We start from the raw sequence: 21,969 nt of genomic DNA, 5'->3' as shown, positions 1-21,969 counted from the left end.
TTGGTTTAATTGTGCACCCATCTTCTTAAGTTTTCATTTTTTGTTGTCTAGTCTAGCAATAATGTTCTATTATTTCACTCATTGTTGAAGCACACTATTATGGCTATTCTCTTTGAAGATGAAGACTACCAATGGCTGCTACTAGATGTACAAATCACTAGCCATGCATTGCAACCCTCAACTTTGATGGTTAAAATATCAAAGTTTCATCCACTTGAAATAACAAGTAATGTTGAACTTGATATAGGGGAAATTACTGACCCTATTATGGAATCGCCTAGTGATGTGATCAAGACAAAAAAAATTGAAGAGATATCAAATGGTAGACCTTCAAGATCAAGTAAGAAGGACAAAGTTAAGCAAACATTAATTGTTGGAACATTTAGGGAGAACAAATTGGTTACGATCCAATTGGATAGTGCAAGTGGAGTTACTCTTATTAGAACAAGGTTTACAACTTATGGTGTAACAATATTTGTTGGATCATTCTTTCATGACTTAAAAGATTATGAAGATCAAAAAGATTTAATCCTTGAGGACAAGGATTCTTTGTACTATGGAGTTAGATTTTTTTTGTGCACTTAATGTAGTAATTTCATCGTATTTGATAAATTACTTATATGGTCAAATTAACTATTCATGGAAATAAACAAATGTCAATCATTATCTCTATATTAGAATTGTCCTTCGTTTTTGCACACAAAAAAATGTACAAGTAAATATTGTCTCATTAATTTTCTAAAATTTAATTAATATTAAGTTGCATTATATGCTTGAATTACAATGCGAGAAGACAATTTAGATTACATGTGTCTATATTAACAGGTAATCTAAATTGTTCATAGTCTGCAATAGTCAAATTTGAGCAAATGATTCAAATAATAAATGGCTACTATGTCATCTATAAGTCTAATTGGAAAGATATCTTGTATTAAAGCTAGATTGACTCTAAAAAATAAAGACATAAATGTGATTGTCTAGACTAACAATACATTGGACAAGACACAAGTTAAGTTTATCCTAGATAAGATTATGAATTTATTCACTAGTGATGTTTATGGAAGTGAACAACCATCCACGTTGACTCATGTGCTTAGATATATTGAAAACCTACGGTAGTGATCCAAAAATTGGCATGTTAGGTATGTAACTTATGCATGATATGATTTCACTTACAATAATGGAATCATAGCTCTATAAAAGAGTAAATGGTATCCTCTCATTGGTATTTTATAAATTATGAAAATAGAACATGGTCAATGGTATTTGCTTTGGACAAATGATTTTAACATTACTAGCACAAGTAATGACCATTTCCATTGCGGAAGATACAATTGCTATCATGAGATAAAATGGATTGAATCAAGTAATGGTATATAATGGGGACTTCAATCACGATATTTTTGGTGGATTGACTCCATAACTAGATAAGAAATTAATTTATAAATAAGTAGTACATGTTATTCCAAACCTATCTATGTATGTTCAATCAATCGCTCTAGTAGCATTTAATACGAACAACTGTAAAGAACAATAAATGATTGAACAAGGATAAATTGTTTACTAAATTTGCTCATATGAGTAACAGTTGTTTTCTCATTTAATGATTAGATTGATCTAGAGTTAATTTGGTCATTTTGGATATTAATTTAATTGAGTGAAATGATGAATTCGATGTGAAGCTAAAGTAGGAGATCATATAACCTAATTATTTAGAATTGAACGAAATATAATAATTAAATTTTATGATTTTCAAAAACTAAACAAATCTCGGTCAATTTAAAGTATAAAAATTAAATTATTGATCTTTTTTTTTAAAGGGAAATTCATTAATTCATTCTATGAATGAGACCATACAATTCAGATGAGAGATAACAAACACCTGCTGTAGGTTGTGAAAGACAAGCTCCATCAACATGACAAAGGCTCTGTCTCATCATCAATAAAATATTATGGCAAGTTGACAATTAGCTCTGTCACAATTCAAGCACAACATATCTGAAGTGATTACAAGTACTTAATACAATAAGGAAATCAATCTCGGATGGTCCAAGGCGATGGCCAAAAATCGAGAAAAGAACCAACATCCACCAAATTGGAAAGGACCGTGACAAAATCACCCTTAAAATCACTTGCATAAGCAATACTAAAAAAATGTACTACAAGAACGCGAAAAAAACTTCTAAAAGTGAAGACTTATTAAATAATAAAAAATAAACAAAATATATATATAAAATTTAAGACAACACGAGTCTAAACCGACTCGTGAAATCATTTATTATTCAGAAACCCTAGCCTCCAATTTTTCAAAAGAAACTGTTGGTGGCCGGTGGAATTTCAGCGATGACAGACACTGTCATTTGTCCATCACAACTTGTGAAGACCATAAAAATACCCACAAAATAAATCTACAAACTAAAAAGAGAAAAGACACATGGATTGAATAAGGAGAAGAAAGAAAAAAATGTTGGTCAGTGAGAGAAAAAGGTGGGTGATAACCAACCTACACTCATGACCTTAAGTTTATGCGATCTTATAACCTCCAAACTATTGGAACTATAATAATAAAAACTAAGTTAATATTTACTTGACTCATTTCATTGTTTAAATAAGGCATAAAGATAAATTTAGTCATTAATGCGTACTCATTTTGTCATTTTGGCCCTTATTCTTTTTTTGGGCTCAACAATCTTTAAAATTTAGTCAAAATGCTTGTTTGTTGACAGAAAAACTAATTGAAATGTTAAAATTTTAATGATATTTATATGACAACTCATGTAGCATTTTACATATACTTCACTGTTAACATAGATAAATTTTCTAAAAGTTTTTATGAAATTTTTGAAATTTATTTATTTTTAAAATATTTTTATTAATTTGTATAAAATATACGTGGACTGTCATGTTAGTGGCCATGTCAATGTCGTAAAATATTTTAACAATTTAGTTTATTTTTCCATACAAAAACAAACAATTTAATTAAATTTTAAAAGTTGAGGATGAAAATAGCATTAAAAAAAAAAGTGAAATTGACAAAATGAGAATACCTTTAAATAATATTTAATAGGAATTGAAGATGAGTGGAGCCAAATTAATAAAATTTGTATCAAAGATTCAACCCATATGGGCTAACAAAACCCAGTCCAAGCATTCAGTGTAAACGGCCTTTCCATTAGGCTGCTCCCACGATAGAGCCTCAGCCGGCTCCCCCCCCCCGGCCCGCAGAAACATACTATACTTCTCAGGACAGGGAAGGAAAGCCTTCCCGAATTCAGCAACTCCACGGCCCGCTCATGGAAGAACCTGAACACCCCACCCCCTTCAAATCTCCACCATCGTCACCGCCGCAACGCCGCCAACTATGCTCTCATTGTGACCGGCCACTTCCAGCCTGCCTCTGCTACGCCCTCCCCGCCACCCCACTCCCAACCAAAACCAAAATCCTCATCATCCGCCACCCTCACGAGTCCCGGCACAAGCTCAACACAACCCCACTTATCTCCAAAACCCTCCTCAATGCCACCACCATCTCTTCCCGCCGCCTCCTCCCTCACCACCTCCCTAACCAATCCCCACCCGCCATCTACCTCTTCCCTCCTTCCCCTAACGCATCCGCCGTCACTCTATCCCAACTCAAATCCTCTAACCTCCTCAATTACGAAACTACTCCTCTCCTCTTAATTGTTTTCGATGCCACGTGGAAACATGCCAAGGAGATGGTGAGTGCCAGTGAAGGGGTTTTGAAGGGTCTCGCTTTAAGGGTTTGTTTGGACGGAGTGGATGAGAATGTGACGGGTGGGAGTATCTATGATAATGAATTGGTTTTAAGGAAAGAGCCCTTTGGTGGATGTGTTAGTACTCTGGAAGCTGTTGCTAGGTGCTTGGGAGTCATTGAGCCTAATGGAGATGAGGTTCAAGGAGTTTTGATTGGGGTCTTGAGGGAGATGGTGAGATTGCAAGCTGGGTTTTTGAAGCCTCTGAAACCTAGGCCCAAGATGCTGAAGAAGAGCAAGCATAAAGAAGAGGACAATTATCAGCTTGGTCAGTTGATTTCTTTTCTTATTAAGTTTCTTTGAATTTTGATTCAGATTTTTGAGTTTGCTACTTCTAATTTTATTTATTTTTATTTATGTTGGAGTTTTTATTATATTTCACATATTTTTATTCAAAATATGATTCTTTTGCTTAGATTTTTTAGCAACATCTAGGGATAAAAAGGGATGTATTAATGTAGTCAAAATTTATTAATTTCTTAGGGATCTTGCTTGTATCATCCAATGAAGCTCGCTTTGGATAGCTCATAGCTGGTTCATTGTGGCTGATATTGAATGATAAACTCTACTTATACTAGCCAGATGATTATTCATTTTGAATTTTTGTTGAGATGATGGTAACTTGTATTTTTATGTTGTTGATTCACTAACAATGTATGTTTACACTAGTGCATAAGTTCTTGTACTAGGAGGCAACTGCTCATTAAATACTACGTCGACCAGGGATAGCAACATGCTTATAGATATAAATTTTTGGAAGCCATCCTTAATGCTTGCTCAAATCTTGTAAGTTCTAACTGGATTAATGACCAACATCGATTTATACTGAAACTTGCTCTTGCTTATATAAGAAATAAAAGAAACGTGAATTTAATGTCACTGGTATGTAGGTATTGTATGTTAATAATTCACTGGAATGGATAACTAGCATTCATTTCCCAATCTGCTGATATGTTACCATCTATGAAGACTAGAAAATCCCTGCAAATGGGGGGCAAAATTCTTGTATGCTTCTGAACTTTGATAGCAATATGTTGTTTTGGACAATGTCTTGGAATATATTCCTGTTATTAACTTTGTGAATATTTTGATTACCAGGCTAAGGTTTTCTGAAGGCAAAATGAATGCTTACACTGATGAATGAGACTTTTTGGAGTTACTAGGTTAGTAGATCAGACTTCAACTTGTTTTGGCCTACAACTTGCTCTTGAGGTCGTATCAAGGTACGGGTTGTTGGCACTAACTGGTATTTTGGTCTCATGAATATTTACAGCATGTTTGGTTTGGTGTAATGGATTAGCCATTACACCCCTATTCTGTGGGCCCCACTAATCCCCACTTAATCCCATGTTTGGTTTGATGTATTGCCTATTACAGGCCTATTACAACACGGATGTATTCCTGATTTTCTCTGCTTCAACAACGATTAGCCATTCCGTTCCAAAAGTAAGGATTAGCTAATCGTTTCTGTTTTACCCTCCCCAGCCAAAATCTGCTGCTCCACCCCACCCTCTCCCTCCCAACATCAACAGCAGTACACAACCCACCAAACTCCAAGGCAAAAGTCTTCGAAGACCTATCATCTCTTTTATTTTATTACCGATTGGATCCAAACAAAGGATTTTTTTTGCCCTTTTAATGGATCATTGGTATTTTATAGGATTTTTGCTTCTTATTTTGCTTCATCTCTGTTTGGTTTCAGTTGAGATCAATGGATCGGTGCTTGAAATGAAGAGAGGAACTTCTTCGGTTCCATTTGATCCCACTCGTGTTACTCAACTCTCATGGCACCCTAGGTCACTTTAATTTCTCTCTTCTTCTTTTTCGCATTTTGTAACTTTTTTCTGTTTAATTTACTCAAAATTGTGAACTTTATGTTTTTATTTTTATTTTCGGGGCTTTCCTTTACAAAGGATTTTTATCAAGTGAGGAATGCGATCACCTTATTACTCTGGTAAGCAACATTTTTTTAAACTAATTTGTTGATTAATTTCGATTTGTGATGTTAACCCCCTCCCTTTTTTTCTTAAAATGTGTGAATTTCAGGCTAAGGATAAATTAGAGAAGTCAATGGTGGCGGATAATGAATCGGGTGATAGCATTGAGAGTGAAGTTCGAACCAGCTCTGGCATGTTTCTTCAGAAAGCTCGGGTATATAATTAAATTGCCCCTTTTTTTAGTTTAAATCTGTGAAATTAGCTGGAATTCTGTTAATGGAAGATAGAAATATTACAGCGGTGAAGGCAGTTCACTTATTCTTCATAAATAACCAAATTTTGGATGGTAGTTTATGACAGATGATGTTTTAGGTGTCTTTTACTCCTTTCCCCTAATGATTCATTCACACTTAATCTAGGGCAAGCTCTTTACCTAAAGAATCCGTTTCCTCACTGAATGCATTGAAAGTTAAAGATGATAGTTGTGCTCTTTGGCATTGGCTTAAGCTTTTGGGATAATTACTTTCCCTTAATGCTGTATCAGATATCTCGAGTAGGACTCCTGATAACTGATTTACTTCTTATTTCTTCCTCTGCTGTCTTGTTGCTCACTGGGGAATGCGTTACTGCTTTAATCATTCTTCAGTTTGCACCTTTTTCTTCATTGGAGTTCAGGTCCAAATGTGTACTGCTTAGTATTAGTTACTTGTTTCATTAAGTTTAGAGATCGTTTACTCAATACTAATTTTGATGACTCAGATTGTTTATTTTTGTGGACCGTGTTTGGAAAGCATTGTATATGCTGATTCTTGAAGTTCAAATGCTTATGTGGTGTCCTTTATTTCTCATGTGAAGGATGAAGTAGTTGCTGATATCGAAGCTAGGATTGCTGCATGGACCTTCCTTCCAGCAGGTATATATCATTTCTTGCTTGTTGTTACCCTATAATTTCTTAATCTACGTTGAATGGTGTTTTCTCATCTTATTTTAATATGGCACACCAACCAGAGAATGTGGAGTCCATGCAAATAATACATTACGAGAATGGTCAAAAGTATGAGCCACATTTCGATTATTTTCATGATAAGGCTAATCAAGAGCTGGGCGGTCACCGTATAGCCACTGTACTGATGTATTTGTCTGATGTTGAGAGTGGTGGGGAAACTGTGTTTCCAAATGCAGAGGTAAGCATTTGACTGTGAATTTTTTATTCCCCCTATTTATGTTTGCTCTCTTCCTATTCTATCATTGTTAAATGCTTACATTTCCATTTTATTTTGTTCATCACTTACTAGTCTGCCTTCTGCAGGGAAAACTTTCTCAGCCAAAGGATGATAGCTGGTCAGATTGTGCAAAAAAATGGATATGCAGGTAATACTATGATTTCCATTGGAGATTTTGTGAAATGCTTACTGAGTTGTGTTTTTACTTTTCTCGGATATTAATATGCTAGATCATACCGATTTGTTGGAAGAATTTTCATTTGATTCTAGCTGATAAAATCTCACTTTAATGAACAAGTGAAATTAAGTTTGCCACTTTTGTTTGTATGATTGGTTTGTGATTTGTATTCCAATGAATTCTGCAGATATTACTATGAACCTGCTGTATATGTTCATAGCTTCTTATTTAATTGTTCTCGGATAAAATTGCCACCTTAGAAATCCAACCATATACTTTTATTCATAATATACCTGTGGTATTATTAACATCGTGTAAGGCTAATATGGATAGGTGGTGATGGAACCTTACTATCATAATTTTGTTTTTGGTATGTATTTTATGAGCGTTAATTCATCATACTATTATTATGAGCGTTAATTCTGCTGAATATATCTAGATCTTTGTTTATAGAGAATCGACTGAATTGCAAAATTTTAGCATCTGCTATGATGAATGTCACCTGACTGGTAATCATTTCAGGGCACCCTGACTCAGTACTACGAATAGCTGCCAGTAAGTCTAGAGAATTTGAGGCTGTATATGGGAAACACCGAAGCAAGAGATCTGAAGACAAGTTGCCAATGCAAAGTAGTCTTGACGAAATGGTGGTTTTTATTCGGGAACTAATCAGCCTTACACGCTTACAGACATGGGAGGAGGGCACTTGTATTAGGTCATTGACTCAACTTCAACAGAGGGCAAGGATGCTTCTGCATCAACATTGATTCAATGAAATCCATGTAATATTTGTAATTTTTCCCAGGGTCATTCATTTTCGGATATAATTAGTGATGTGAATAGGATTGTGACTAATATGCTATCTAGCATTTTGTAAAGTTTGGGTAGGCTAGAAAATTGGAAAACATATTAGTTGGTAGCTGGAATGTTGAAATGAGCTGACTGGCATTTTGTACAATGCATTTCTAATGAGAAAAATTTGTTAGTTATAATTATTTTAAATTTTATTAAATCATATATTTTAATTAAAATATATTTAATATTAATTATTTCAAATTATATTTTATAGTATTATATATTATGATTTTAGTAAATTCATATAAGAATATTGATTATTAAGAATTTTATTAAATTATATATTTTAATTATAATATATTTAATAATAATTATGTTAAATTATCTATATTATAATTTGAGTAAATTCATATAAGAATATTAATTATTAAAAATTTTATTAAATTATATATTTTAATTATAATATATTTAATAATAATTATGTTTAAATATGATTAAATTATTTATTATTGATATTAATAATTTTATTAAATTTTAAATAACAATAACAATAATTATTTACCCAAACAAATTTATGCTAAGAGTATTCTAGTCATTTTAGTTTTTTCCATTATGCTATTACACCTCTATTCCATTCAACCAAACATAAGATTACTATTACGCATCTATTCTATTACATTCAACCAAACAGTTGATTTGTTATTACACCTTTATTCCATTACACCTCTAATCCAATACACCTCCAATCCAATACACCTCTAATCCAATACAGCGAACCAAACGTGCCTTATATTATCAAGTCAAAAGATGAAAGTATGAAATGACCGTACCCTAAGCAATTACGCATTCAAAGTCAACAAAGCTTGCATGCCTTGTAAATGTGACTGAACACATCATCCAAATATTTCTCTTACTTCTATGATTCTGTTCTTCTTACACACTACAACTTCCGTTCCTTTTCGGCCATTTTCTAGGGAATATATATATTCCCCAAAGCGGAAGCGCAGAGATACACATGTGTGCCTCTCTCTTCCTAAATCTTTCTTGAAACGGGGTTTTGTTCTGAACTAGCCAACCGCACTCATTATACCAAGCAAGCTCCTTTTTCCCTATATCTCTCTTTCTGTTTTTGGGTTGAGTATCACTACACGCTGCAAGGTTAAGCCCAGCACAGAAACGCTGATTGCACAATAGCATATACATAAAGTACGCTTTTCTAAGAGAAAGAAAGAAATATTGGGAGAAATGGTGCATCATCATCGTTATATCTGTTAAAAAAGGGTGGAGATGAAGAGGCCGGGACACTTGTTTTTCTTTATTACAGGAGAAGAAGGCCTAATCTTTTATCCGTTCTCTTTCTTTCTCTTCTCTCTTGTACCTTCATATTGGCTCCTCACTTGTTTAGCGCTTCTTCTTATTTGTCTCATCTCTGTAAGCTGCTCTTCTCTTTACTGGGTTTTTCTTATTTTTACTCTGTTTCTGCGTTTTTTTATTTCACCTCCATGGTTTTTGCAGGTTCTTTCGGTGTTCAAAATGAAGGCTTCGTTGGTAATATTGATGTAAATGCTCCACTCTGTTCCTCCATACCTAATGGTTAGTTGTGTTTCTTTCATTTTTTGTGCTTGATTTTTGCATCTTCTTGGATTTTAACCAAACAGTCGAATCTGGTTCCCTTTAATTGATTTATTTTTCTTTAATCTCTTGATTATTAATGGGTCCATTTTTAAAGCAACGGTATCCTTTTCTCAGAATCCACAAATGTTATTTTGAAACTTTTCTCATTTGGACGAAATACAGGTAGAATCTGCTGTGACAGAAGCCATTTTCGTTCAGATATATGTTTTATGAAGGGTGACGTAAGAACACACTCTCCCTCCTCTTCAGTATTTCTTTATTCATCAAAAAGCAACAATGGATTCATTAGTTATGTTTCGAGTATGATTGATGATGGAGAACAAGAGGAACATGATGAACTTCAACATGAAAAGATCAAACCGTATACCCGAAAATGGGAAACAAGTATAATGGATACCATTGATGAATTGGACCTTATCTCAAAGAGAGCAAATTTGGGTGTTCACCATCCTTGTAATGTGATTCATAATGTTCCCGCAGTTATCTTCTCGACCGGAGGCTATACCGGCAACCTTTACCATGAGTTCAACGATGGGATTATGCCTTTGTACAGCACTTCACAGCATTTCAACAAGAAGGTTGTGTTTTTTATTCTTGATTATCGTAATTGGTGGGTGATGAAGTATGGTGACATCATTTCGCATCTCTCAGACGATCCCGTAATAGACTTTGTCGGAGACAACAGGACGCACTGCTTTACTGAGGCCATCATCGGTCTAAGGATACATGATGAGCTCACTGTGGACTCTTCATTAATGAGAAGCAATGAGAGTATTGTTGATTTTCGAAACCTTCTGGATAGAGCATACTGGCCTAGAATTAGAGGTTTGATTCAGGAAGAGGAACAAGAAACAGTAGATAAGAAAATGTCCAGAAGCCCAACATCAGGATCTGTATTTGATCATCAAGCAAGGAAACCAAAGTTGGTGATCTTGTCTCGAAATGGTTCTAGAGCAATAATGAATGAGAACAGTTTAGTGAAAACATCCGAGGAAATGGGGTTTCAAGTTCAAGTCCTGAGGCCTGAACGAACGACAGAGTTAGCAAAGATTTATCGATCACTTAATTCAAGTGATGTCATGATTGGCGTCCATGGTGCAGCCATGACTCATTTTCTGTTCATGAAACCAGGCTCTGTTTTGATTCAAGTTATTCCCCTAGGAATGGAATGGGCAGCCGAGACGTACTATGGGGATCCTGCAAGGAAGCTGGGTTTGAAGTATATTGGGTATAAAATCATGGGTAGAGAGAGCTCGTTGTTTGATGAATATGATAAAGATGATCCTGTTTTGAGAAACCCTTCGAGTTTTACCAAAAAGGGATGGAATACACAAAGAAGATCTATCTTGAGGATCAAACTGTGAGATTAGACCTCAGAAGATTTGGGAAGCGGTTGGCTCGTGCTTATTACTGTATTACTGGAATCCATCCGCAATCTTCTCTCTCGAGTGACAGTAATTTTAATCATGGAACATAATTGATTATCAATAATAGACTGGCAAGCATAACGTCATATTCTGTAAACCTTTGTTGTAGAAAATTAAACTTCAAATTGGCATGTTTATTTCGTTAGGGATTGCTAGTGTTGCATTTCATGTCCTGTATTTGGGTCTTCCCCATGGTACATGGCATCCGTTTGGTGTAACATGGAGGATATTTTCCTCCTCTTTTGTGTGAAATTTTGCTTCTCAAAAAAGAAAAGAAGATGAGGAGTGGAGGGTCAGTAAAGGTAAAGCCAAATTAGTTGTCAAATGACATTGGGGAAGGGAAACTCAAACTGGCCCTACTTCAACTATGGTCTCTGTGTCATTTTATCTTTTTGAAAATTGTTGCATCAAAACTACCGGGAATTATGGGGCCAAGCTCTAAAATTATTAATTTGGAAGTTCTTTTCTAAAAGGAAATTTATGTGATTCTAAATTTTAAAGTAATATGAGAGGTTCTTTTACTTGGTGAACAGTCAAATTTTAAGTGTCCACAATTATCTCCCATGTTCATGCTAGCTAAACTAAAACATAATAAGCCATCTTTTTGGTATTTTTCAATATTTAGTTTTTGCGCCATTTGGGAAGTGGGGAAATGAAAAAGAGAAAGGCAAGTAAAGTATGAGGCAATGGAAATGTAGCGAAAGTAAAGGTTCTTGAGAAATGTAAAAAGAAAGACATTTTTTGGTAATGGAAATGTAACGACACTCAAGTTTAGGATAAAGGAAATTTAAACTAGATTTTAGACTTCAATAATTTACTACAATAATTGGTGGATTTGGTGCAAAAGCAATGAATTTTTATTTAAACTAATACATATTTTTTAAAAGAAATATCCTGATTACCCATTTTAATGTTTTGGTCATCCAACATAAATTTTTTTTAATTTAGGCATTAACATTTGAATTTGCTCCTGTTTTGGTCACCCACAGTTAAATTTGATGATCAATACTTACATATTCTATCATTTTGATCCTAATTCTAAATAATTCAATAAATTCAACACTTCACATTTACAAATTCTATCAATTTGATCCTCAAACTTCTTAATAAAAACTTTCAACTTTTAAAATAGAGACATTCTTCAAACTAATTCATATTTTATAAGGAAATGTTTCGATTTACATATTCTATCAATTTAGACTTTCCATGATATGCTCAAAGGGGTGCAAGTTACAAAAACTTGCCAAATAATGAAAACTAAGAGCGGGTTGAGGAAGTTTGTTCATTCTTGACACTTTTTAATGAAGTTACCATCATTATCTCATGAAACAATTTCGATATATTAAGTTTTATGTTAACTTTTAGAGTTTTTTGTTATGTTATTTAATTTAAATAAGTATTTCTTTTATAAATATTAGGGTTTGAATATCTAACATCAAATTTATTTCTTCTTTTAACTTAGAAGTATCAAATAATTGTTGAATGAGAAATCTTTGAGTGAAAAAATTTGGATATCTAGAATTTAAATATGTAAAATATTTTTAAAACAATTTTTTAATAAAAATACATATTTAGAATGAATCTAAAGAAATAATTACCAACAAATGAAAATTTAGATTCATTTTAGTTACTGCAAAATTATAAAAATATTAAAAATTATTTAAATATGCAAGTGGTTTTTGTGTTTTAGGAAAGCTTGTAAAAACTTGCACAAAGAGGTGAGAGAAAGATAAAAGAAAATAAAAACAAAAGTATAAAGTATATATAAGGAAATTAATTATTAATATTTTTATAAATTATAATTTTTTAATTTTTAAATATTTTTATAGATTTTTTAAAATTTGTTGATGTGAATATACCTAATTTTTCAAATTTTTACTAAATAGTGCCGTTATCGATCAATTGATAGTTTCCATTAATGGAATAGCCTAGTTGATTTTTTTGGAGTCATTATAAGATACTAAAGACATTTTTTTTATCCTTAATCCTATAATTATTCTATTTAATTAAATTTATATTTAATTAACTTGTTAAATAAACCGAGTTTAAGGATTTATTTGTTTGGTGTTAAATTTTTTACGAAAATTGATTTTTTGGAAAAAAAAATTATATTTTTCGATGTTTGACTGATTCTGTATAAAATATTTTTCATTATTTGATCAATTTTCCTAAAGTCATTTTCCAAAAAGTGTTTTCTATAAAACAAATACAATACCAATGAGAATTTTTTTTTCATAATTGATCTAAAGAAAGAAATTTGATTATTAATTAATTAATTAAAGTAATAAACAATTTTGATTTGAAATGATGTATTCTATAATAATATTAAAAACTAAAATTTAAGTAATATGTATGAATTTTATAACATAACTAAAAAAAAAATCAAATGCGACTAGAATCATATGATTCATTAAAGTAAAACGCAACAACAATGTTGGTGTGCAAATGGTATGAAAAATATAAAACTCATTATATAAGAAAAAGTAAATGGAATGAAAAATATGAAAATGGCATGAAATTCTTTTATATAAACTTTGAAACTATGGCAATCTCAGATTTGAGATCTGAAAAAAGAAAAACAAAAAGCTAAAAAGGCATGAAAAATGAAAAAGAAAAAAAAATGGAATTACTAAATTTTGAAGCAAAAAATGAAAAGCAGGCTCTTTTTCCTTATGTTGGGTCTAAAAACACGGGGAAGTTATTGTAACATGTGTACATTGTTTTTATCAAAATGCTATGCTTTAATATGGATAGTTGGCCTTATTGCATATATTTATCGTTTTAATGCTATTACAATATAGGGTAAATTTTATCTAAGTTCACTCTAAAATTGAGTTTGTTTTATTTTAATTACTCTAATTTTTTTCTTCAATTTAATCATTCTCATGATTGTTCGAACTAATCACTATAGTTAAAAATTTTGTTAATCCATTAATGAATTGCTGATGCAACACATTTGCTAATTGAATTACGACATGTGACACTTTTTTTTATTGTCTCTAAAATTTAGGGACCTTTCTATAATTATTCCAAAATATATTTTTCTTTCTCTCTTCGTTGGTCGTCATTAAACCTCTCCTTTACGTTATCCATCGTCAAGGGAACCAGTTGGTTGCAACGATGACGGCTCTGGCAAGGATCCTCCGCAGATCGCCAATTCCCGCCCGTGAGGAAAGAAGCACCGCCGCCGAGTGACAACAAGAGGACGTCGACGCTGTCTTTGATGGCGCATTCCTTACCAGCTAGAAAGTCGAACCCGAAGCAACCCGTTTCCCAACAACCATTATATAATTTATCTATGGAAAGGCATGTTGGATGCTTAATAAAATGCAATGAAAATAAATCTTATTTGTAGAACGGAATTCCCTATTTCAAGTGAAGTATATACAAGATGATTCATTGATTTCTGTATCTTGTAATTTTCTTTGAAGTTCATTTTTTTGTAGATATGATAATAGATAGATTTTTTTTTTCAGCTCTGGAGTTCTGTTCTCTACAACAAAGCATCCAAAAACTAAGAATTTAATGGTGATTTTATCTCTTGAAAGTGATACGATTTTGTTAATCTAAGTACACACTGCTAAATGTTTTTCAATTGCAGCCAAAAGATTTTTGGATGAAGATGCCTACTAAAGGATAATGGTTTTTGCTCTGCCCAGGGAGACCGATCTTGCAGACCGAGGAGACTTCTACTGGTTTTGTAATGTTTCTATGTTCTCTTGTTCTATATCTTAAAATAGCTTGGCCCATTTGATGCTTCTTGTTTTCCCTTTTCAGTTGGTTAAATACAACAATGATAGAGAACCAGAGGCGTCTATGAGTTGAGTAGGGCTCAACCAAAATTTTAGGTTTGGGTCTGATCTAAAAAATAAGCTTAAAATTTTGTCTAAATTCAAGTTAGATAAAAATGCTAAAATTTGAGTTTGATCTAGCTTGTATTAATTTTTTATATGATTTTTTTATAAAATATATAATATATCAAAAATACTAAAAATATTAAAATAAATGTTTCCTTACAAATTGAAAATAAATTAAAAAATAATATGTATACTTAAATAATACTAAGATAGGTGCAACTTAACAATCAAATGTCTCTAAAATAATAACAAAATTAACAATAAAATAAAACTTATACAATATCCAAACAATAACATCAAAATAGTAACAACATAATAGTGAAATGGTAGCAAAATAGCAAAAAACAAACAAACAACAAAACAGTAAAAAAACAAATTTTTTTTGCATATTCTAGCCGAGTCAGGCTTAGGCAAAAAAAGCCTTACTCGAGGCCTGACCTATTTTCTAAACGGGCCTTTTTTTCCCAAGTCTATTTTTCAAGTAGGCCTTCGGGGCAGGTCGATAACCCGGCCCATGGATAGATCTATATAGAACAAAACAATACTAGAAGCCTCTTATATGGAACACGCCATCGAAGACGACATCAACATCCTCTCATTGTCACTTGGCAACCTCATGGGCAGTTATTAGCGCTTTGTGAAGGATCCTCGCCAACACCGTCATTACTGCCACCAATTGGTTTCTCTAGTAGTGGATAATGTGAAGGAGAGGCTTGAACTTTGAAGATGACAGAGAGAAGAGAAGAGAAAGAAAGAAAAAATTTAGAATAATTACATAGAGGTCTCTAAGTTTTAGTCAAAAGTAAAAAAAGTATCACATATCATCATTCAATTGGCTAATGCGTCATATTAGCAATTCATTAATGGATTAACAGAATTTTTAACAGCAGTGACTAGTTCAAACAATTATCTTAATTAAAGTAACTAAATTGAGAAAAAAATTTAAAATGACGAACATAGAATAAGCATTATTTTAGAGTAAGACTGATTATAGTTTACCCTACAATATATTAATTTTTAAAAGATTATATTATATTTTCAAAATTAATATATATGTAATATTTTTTAAAAGTTTGGTGTGATATTTTTTTTATATTTTTAAAATTAATATATATGTAATGCATTATACAAAACAACAAATAAATGAATAAAACAACAAAAACAATTCGTATAAGGCCAAAATGAAATGCAGAGATGAAATTGAATGTAATGAGAATTGAATTAGGGATTAAATTGAATATATCAAAATTATCAGAGATTAAATCAAATTAAAATCGTAAAATTCAACAAATTCTCATGTGCTGAATTAAACAAGTTAGACAAAAGAAATATGACATAAAATTTAAAGTTATAACTTCAAAAATTTTAAATTTGTATAATTTTTTAATATTTTATTTTATTACACTTTAAAAACTTTTTACTACTTGAAAAACAAGGTTTAAAAAATCCACGATGATTGAAGTATATTCAATTTAATTAGAAATATTTACTGATGATAGTAATGATTATAATTTTTTTTAAATAATAAAAATTAATTTGAAACAGTTATTATGAAGATGACGCTTTAAACTTAAGATTATCTATCATTTTTTATTTACATTATTAATTATTTAATCTAAATATTTATATTTCACAACATTGGAGTAATATATTTAAAATATTACAATTTTATATCTATATAATATATAAAACGGAATCCTTAGAGAGCCTTATGGGATAAATAGGGGTCAATTTGGTATGCTAACTTCAATTTAAGGGTAAAATAAGAATAGATTGCATCATTTTATTGATTTGGACTAAATAACAAATTAGTGAATCTTCTTCCTTTTGTCATCGGATTTTTCAATCAAATTCTTCATAATCCTTATAATGATCAATTTTCCAAATATTCTATTTGTTTTCAAACGTTCGTAGCATTGGGTCGGATAAACCCCTGTTTATTGCTTTTTTTCCACCAATAATGCCTATCCGTTCAACTCGTTCTAAAAAGTAGTATTTTGTATAATAAGTTTTTTTTTATATTAAAAAATAATCACAGAAATCTAAATATTTATCTATCTATCGTAATCTAGATCGGCCGTCACTCCTTCAATACGAAAATAAGTATGCATTATTATCATATTGGTGACAACTTTGAATAGATCACATACTAATTCTCTTTCTCTAAAAATATAAAAAAAGGAATCGGTGCATCAATATCTACCATAAAAAGTCCAAGCCATAATAAATAAGAAACTATATGACTTAACTCCAACATAATTACTATGATATAGCTAACACTTTTAAGAACTTGAATATTCCCTAATTTTTCTAGTCCATGTACAATTATTGTTTTTGTGAATATATAATATTTTCAACTCCCAAATAAAGTTATTGGAGTAAAAAGTTTAAGATAATTTATTTGAATTTAATATTATATCTAATTTATCTATTTTAATACTAAATATATCTATAATATTAATAATAATTAATGTTTAAAATAGTAATTCCAAACATTCTCCTCTCACAAACATTAAATACAAATATTTCCTATTAGAACTCATCTCTATATAAGTTAATTCTTTGTTAGAAATTTTTTTAGGGAGGGCTAAAATTATATTATAATTTTTATGATAATAAAAATTTAATTTTATAATTTTAATAATTTATATTTTTAATTTTAAAAAATTAAATTAATTTTTTATAATCATTAAGAGGGCAAAGCATACTTTTATTTTTATTAATTTAAAATTCTAAAAATTTTAAAGAGTTTAAATGAAAATTTTTCATTTTAACGTCTATGTAGAATTTGGTAACAGAAGAAAATACAACATCAAGGAGACCTACAACTAAATCTTCATCTGAAACAGTAGATTTCTGCAATGTAGATCCTACGTTTGTAATGTAATTTTTTAAAAAAGGTTATTGTAATTAGTTTTTTTTATTTATTTCATAAATTATGATTTTTTGATATTATTGTAGTTAAAACTTAGCTTTAGTTAATATATTAAAAAAGTCCTTAAACTATTATCTTGGTTTAAACAAGTTATTATACTATTTTTTTGTAGTTAAATAAGCTCTTAACCTATAATTTTTATTCATAAAAACCTTTGATTTTAATATTAGAGTAAAAATATTTTGAATTTTTAAATTAATTTTCATTTTATGTTGATGCGAATTTGACTATAATAATTTATTAAATAAAAATAAAATAATATTTTCTGAAAGTAAAATAAAATAATATTCTAAAATTTCTTCAAATGTTTCTATTGCATCAACAATAAATTAATATAAAGATCTTGGAATTCAAAATAACTTTACTTTAATATTAAAATCAATGAGTTTTATGAGTAAATATTATAAAATAAGGGTTTATTTAACTATAAAAATAATTTAAGAGTTTATTTAAACAAAATATAGTAATTTAAGGGTTTGTTTACTATATTAACACTAAGTTTTTTTAATAACAGTTTTCCAATAATCAGGAGACTTTTAGAGCTAGAAAATGAATGTTAAAAAATATAATCCTTTTGATATTAATTATTCTAGTTAGGTAAAAAATAATAATATTTAAAAATTAATTGAATATAATTAATTTTTTGGTAAAGGTTCTTTTAATTAAAATTTAGTAATTTTTTTTAATTATTTGGGAGTAAACTTATTAATGGGTCGGGTTGGGAAAGCCCACTCAAAAAATGGGAGAATTTGGGTAAAATTATAAGCTTGAAAAATGGGCTTGAGTAAAAAATAAGGCCCGTTTAAAAAACAGGTTAGGCCTCAGGTAAACTTTTTTGGCTCAAGCCTGACCCAACCCTAAAATGAAAAAAATTGTTGTTTTTTACTCCTTTTTTTTACTATTTTCTTGCTATTTTCTTGTTTTTTTTCACCATTTTGCTACAATTTTACTATTATGTTGCTACTATTTTGTTATTATTGTATAACTCTTGTTTTATTGTTAATTTTGTTACTATTTTAGAGGCATTTGCTTGTTAAGTTGTACCTATGTTAGTGTTATTTAAGCATACATATTTTTTAAATTTTATTTTTAATTTGTTTGGAAATATTTATTTTAATGCGTGGATTAACTCCAGTCTCCTATCAGGTGTGTATTTCTCACTACTCTAGCTGTAGGAACCGAGTTGTAAAACTACATCATTAGTGTGATTGTTTTTAGTATTTTTTGATGTATTATATATATTTTTAAATAATATAAAAGAAAATTAATACAACTGGGTCGGGCTTGGGAAAAATTTTAAACTTATTTTTTGGACCAGACTGAGCCCAGGCCTAGCACGCGGGCTTAAAATTTTGGTTGGGCCTGACCGACCATGAACACCTCTATTTGGAAGAATGTGCATTAATATAAAAAATGATACAATTAAATTTTTTTTAGACTAACAAAATTCAAAACATATGATAACAAATCCAATTGTATAGTGATTCATATGAAAAACAATCTATGCAAAATCAGAAGAGTTGGAAATCTGCAATGTGATAACAAATCCAATTGTATAAAGATTGATATGATAAATGTAACGATTCGATAGTTAGGGGTAACGAAAGATGTAGGTTTTGAGACTCTATTTTTTGTAAACTGGACTCGTAAATATTTATGGAGTTATATTTGAGGTGAATTAAATTTTAAATAAGTAAATTTCATGAAATTAAGAATTATTAACATATAGGGATTAAACCGTGAAAAGATTAAAAGTTGTATTGTAGATTGAATTAAATAAAAGGGACTAAGGTAGGAATTATACCATAAATTATACGGTTGGGTGATAACGGGTCATGGCTTAATGATATATGCATGTGTATATTATATACATGTTATATTTATAAGTTAACTAAAATAATAATAATAGATAATGGTAAAAAACAACCAAAATCATTTCTTTCTTTTATTTTTACATGCAAAATCGAATTGAGAAAAAAAAGAAGGAAGAAAACGCACGGGACATAAGGGTTTTAGGCATTTAGTTTATTAATTTAATCCATAATCTTGTAATTTTTATGTTTTTAGAATCTTGATATTTACAACTAACTGACCCACGTTATAATTTTTAGTATTGTTTAAGATTTTGGATGTTGCCATTGTTGAGTAGTTAAATCATTAATGGTTTATTTGATAGATTTTAAAGTTAGAAGTGAAAAAGGACTAAATAGTGAAATTAATTTTTTATTTTGAGCAATAGGGACTAGATTGTGAAAAATTTAAGATTGAGGGGTAGAATTAAAAATAGGGAACTAAATTTAGCTTGGAATGAAATTAGTTTAAAAATTGGAGGTTAAAAGTGAAGATTCAATTAGTCTTGATTTAGGGACTAAATTAAAGATTAAGCAAAATATAGTATAAAATTTGAAATTTAATAAAAATTTAGTTGTCTATTATTGATATATTTTAATTATTTTATTCCGTAATGAACGTTGTTCCAGAATTCTCGAGTAAGAAGGGGAAAGACAAGGTCGATGTCGAGTAGCTCGGAATATACAGTTTGTATTTCTATAATCTGAAACAAATTATAAATTATTGTGTATTGAATTGTTTGCATATGGTAAGTATTTGAGGTGAACATTCTTGTATTTTGGATTGAGTTGAATCAATTGATTATTAGAATGAATCAATTATGAATATTAAGAAATGTACTGTTTTTATGAATATTAAATGGAATATGTGTATTGAAAAAAGTTGGTTGCTATCAAATTGAATATATGCTTGTATCTGAGAATGTACATATATGAAATTGAGACATTGGTTGTTTTGAAAAGTGAAATGAAACCCTATTAATTGTTTCGTTCTAAGTCGGATATAGATGGCATGCCATAAGATAAGAAGAGTTCAGGAATCTCTTCGACTTCGAGTTGATGAGGCACTGGGTGCTAATTTGCTTCAGCTTAACTGATGAGACATTAGATGTTAACTTATTATAGCGCTGAGTGCAATTATTGCTTTGAATTTATCTGATGAGGCATTAAATGCCAAATTGGTGTGTTGGTTGGATCTGTATATCCGTTCGAGTCTGAGTCGTTTTAATAGGGGATATTAAATGATAAATTTGATGTATTTAATATTGAAATGATAAGGATGAAAAATGGAAAATGAGATGTGAATTGGAATATAAACTGGTGAAATTGGTTATCACATTGAAGGAATTATGAGAAATGGGTTGAATTATCAAATGCCATATGAAATGTTATTGCTATGTGCTAGAATTTGTAAAAACTATTGGATGTGGACAATGAATGAATAAACTATCATTATTGACTTGATATATATATAGTACATAACATAACTGATTTGCATATTTACATTTTAATCATTTATATCAAGTTTTAAATTTTCGGATTATAGAAATACCACTGAGTTATACTAAGTGTACGGTTTTGTTTCCTGTGTGTAGGTTAGGTACTTTTCAACTTATCGCCAATTCAGCATCCATCAACGATCCCAGACTCAAGTGTAGTGATGTTTTATTTTGTGACGGCATGTACTTAGGAGGTTTTTTGAATGATAATTGTTATATAATGCGATGATTTTAGGAGTCCTATATGTAATGGTATTTATGTGTTCATAAAGTTGAGGCTTAATTTATGTTTTGGTATGTTAGTCAAGCTTAATGTTTTTCATGTGTTTTAGTTTTAAGTTTGGTAGCCTAAATAGCTAAAACATTAGTTCAATTATGGTCATTTGGTATGAATGAATGTTTGGATGGTTGATGTCTCATTGATATGTTTGGAAATATAAAAATGTGGTACCAATAAGGGTACATTGGTTAGACACTTAATATGGATGTTTTGGCACGTTTTAAGCATGTTTAATTGTGTTTTGAATATGTTAAATGGCTGGGAATTGGGTTTCTTAGTGTCCAAATAAGCATGATTTTGTAAACTTGAGTTTTAAGGTGCATTTAGGTACACACGGTCTGTCACACGACCATGTGACACACAGGGCCTGGCCACACGGCCGTGTGTCTTGTAATACCCCATACCCGTACCTGAGACCGGGATAGGATACGAGGCATTACCGAGATTTTCAGAATAATTTCAATTAATTTATATTATTTAGTATTCATATTCGTGTTTCATGTAACATCCTTTTCAAATATTCAATTCAAACATCATATAAAATACGATACAATATTTAAATTATCATATTTACATGCTC

The 21,969-nt window shown here is 30.6% G+C and overlaps 2 protein-coding genes and 1 pseudogene across 5 annotated transcripts; all 3 read left to right on the top strand.

The window, feature by feature from the left end:
- The first annotated feature begins 3,162 nt into the window (after positions 1-3,162).
- On the top strand, positions 3,163-5,310 carry LOC107889407 (tRNA-uridine aminocarboxypropyltransferase 2). Of its 4 annotated transcripts, none has more exons than XM_041076576.1 (5): positions 3,193-4,041; positions 4,443-4,559; positions 4,664-4,778; positions 4,872-4,936; positions 5,151-5,310. In XM_041076576.1, the coding sequence occupies exons 1-2, from the start codon at positions 3,294-3,296 to the stop codon at positions 4,460-4,462; spliced, it is 768 nt and encodes a 255-aa protein (XP_040932510.1). In that variant the 5' UTR covers positions 3,193-3,293; the 3' UTR covers positions 4,463-4,559; positions 4,664-4,778; positions 4,872-4,936; positions 5,151-5,310. The 4 variants fall into 4 exon arrangements, with proteins under 4 accessions (XP_016669305.2, XP_040932510.1, XP_016669303.2 ...); XM_016813814.2 differs by having other exon boundaries at positions 4,872-4,996; XM_016813816.2 differs by lacking the exons at positions 4,443-4,559; positions 4,664-4,778 and having other exon boundaries at positions 3,163-4,041.
- Positions 5,311-5,352: 42 nt separating this feature from the next.
- Positions 5,353-8,106, top strand: LOC107889409 (probable prolyl 4-hydroxylase 7). Its single transcript, XM_016813817.2, has 7 exons — positions 5,353-5,569; positions 5,670-5,727; positions 5,820-5,924; positions 6,566-6,623; positions 6,719-6,894; positions 7,020-7,081; positions 7,634-8,106. The coding sequence occupies exons 1-7, from the start codon at positions 5,412-5,414 to the stop codon at positions 7,641-7,643; spliced, it is 627 nt and encodes a 208-aa protein (XP_016669306.1). The 5' UTR covers positions 5,353-5,411; the 3' UTR covers positions 7,644-8,106.
- A 653-nt stretch (positions 8,107-8,759) lies between these two features.
- Positions 8,760-11,506, top strand: LOC107889410 (xylan glycosyltransferase MUCI21-like; annotated as a pseudogene).
- Positions 11,507-21,969: the final 10,463 nt, after the last annotated feature.

This window comes from Gossypium hirsutum, chromosome A09 (assembly GCF_007990345.1).
Source record: "Gossypium hirsutum isolate 1008001.06 chromosome A09, Gossypium_hirsutum_v2.1, whole genome shotgun sequence".
Lineage (NCBI taxonomy): Eukaryota > Viridiplantae > Streptophyta > Magnoliopsida > Malvales > Malvaceae > Gossypium > Gossypium hirsutum.
Note: the sequence above shows the minus strand (reverse complement) of the source record. Positions and strands in the feature narration are given on the sequence as shown.

What these genes read in the sequence shown, in the direction of transcription:
- LOC107889407 (XM_041076576.1), top strand. Translation starts at nt 3,294, where the DNA reads ATGGAAGAACCTGAACACCCCACCCCCTTCAAATCTCCACCATCGTCA. An exon ending in AGAGGACAATTATCAGCTTG is followed by an intron (nt 4,042 to 4,442) that starts GTCAGTTGATTT and finishes TGTTTACACTAG; the next exon opens with TGCATAAGTTCTTGTACTAG.
- LOC107889409 (XM_016813817.2), top strand. Translation starts at nt 5,412, where the DNA reads ATGGATCATTGGTATTTTATAGGATTTTTGCTTCTTATTTTGCTTCAT. An exon ending in ATGGACCTTCCTTCCAGCAG is followed by an intron (nt 6,624 to 6,718) that starts GTATATATCATT and finishes CACACCAACCAG; the next exon opens with AGAATGTGGAGTCCATGCAA. An exon ending in CTGTGTTTCCAAATGCAGAG is followed by an intron (nt 6,895 to 7,019) that starts GTAAGCATTTGA and finishes TGCCTTCTGCAG; the next exon opens with GGAAAACTTTCTCAGCCAAA.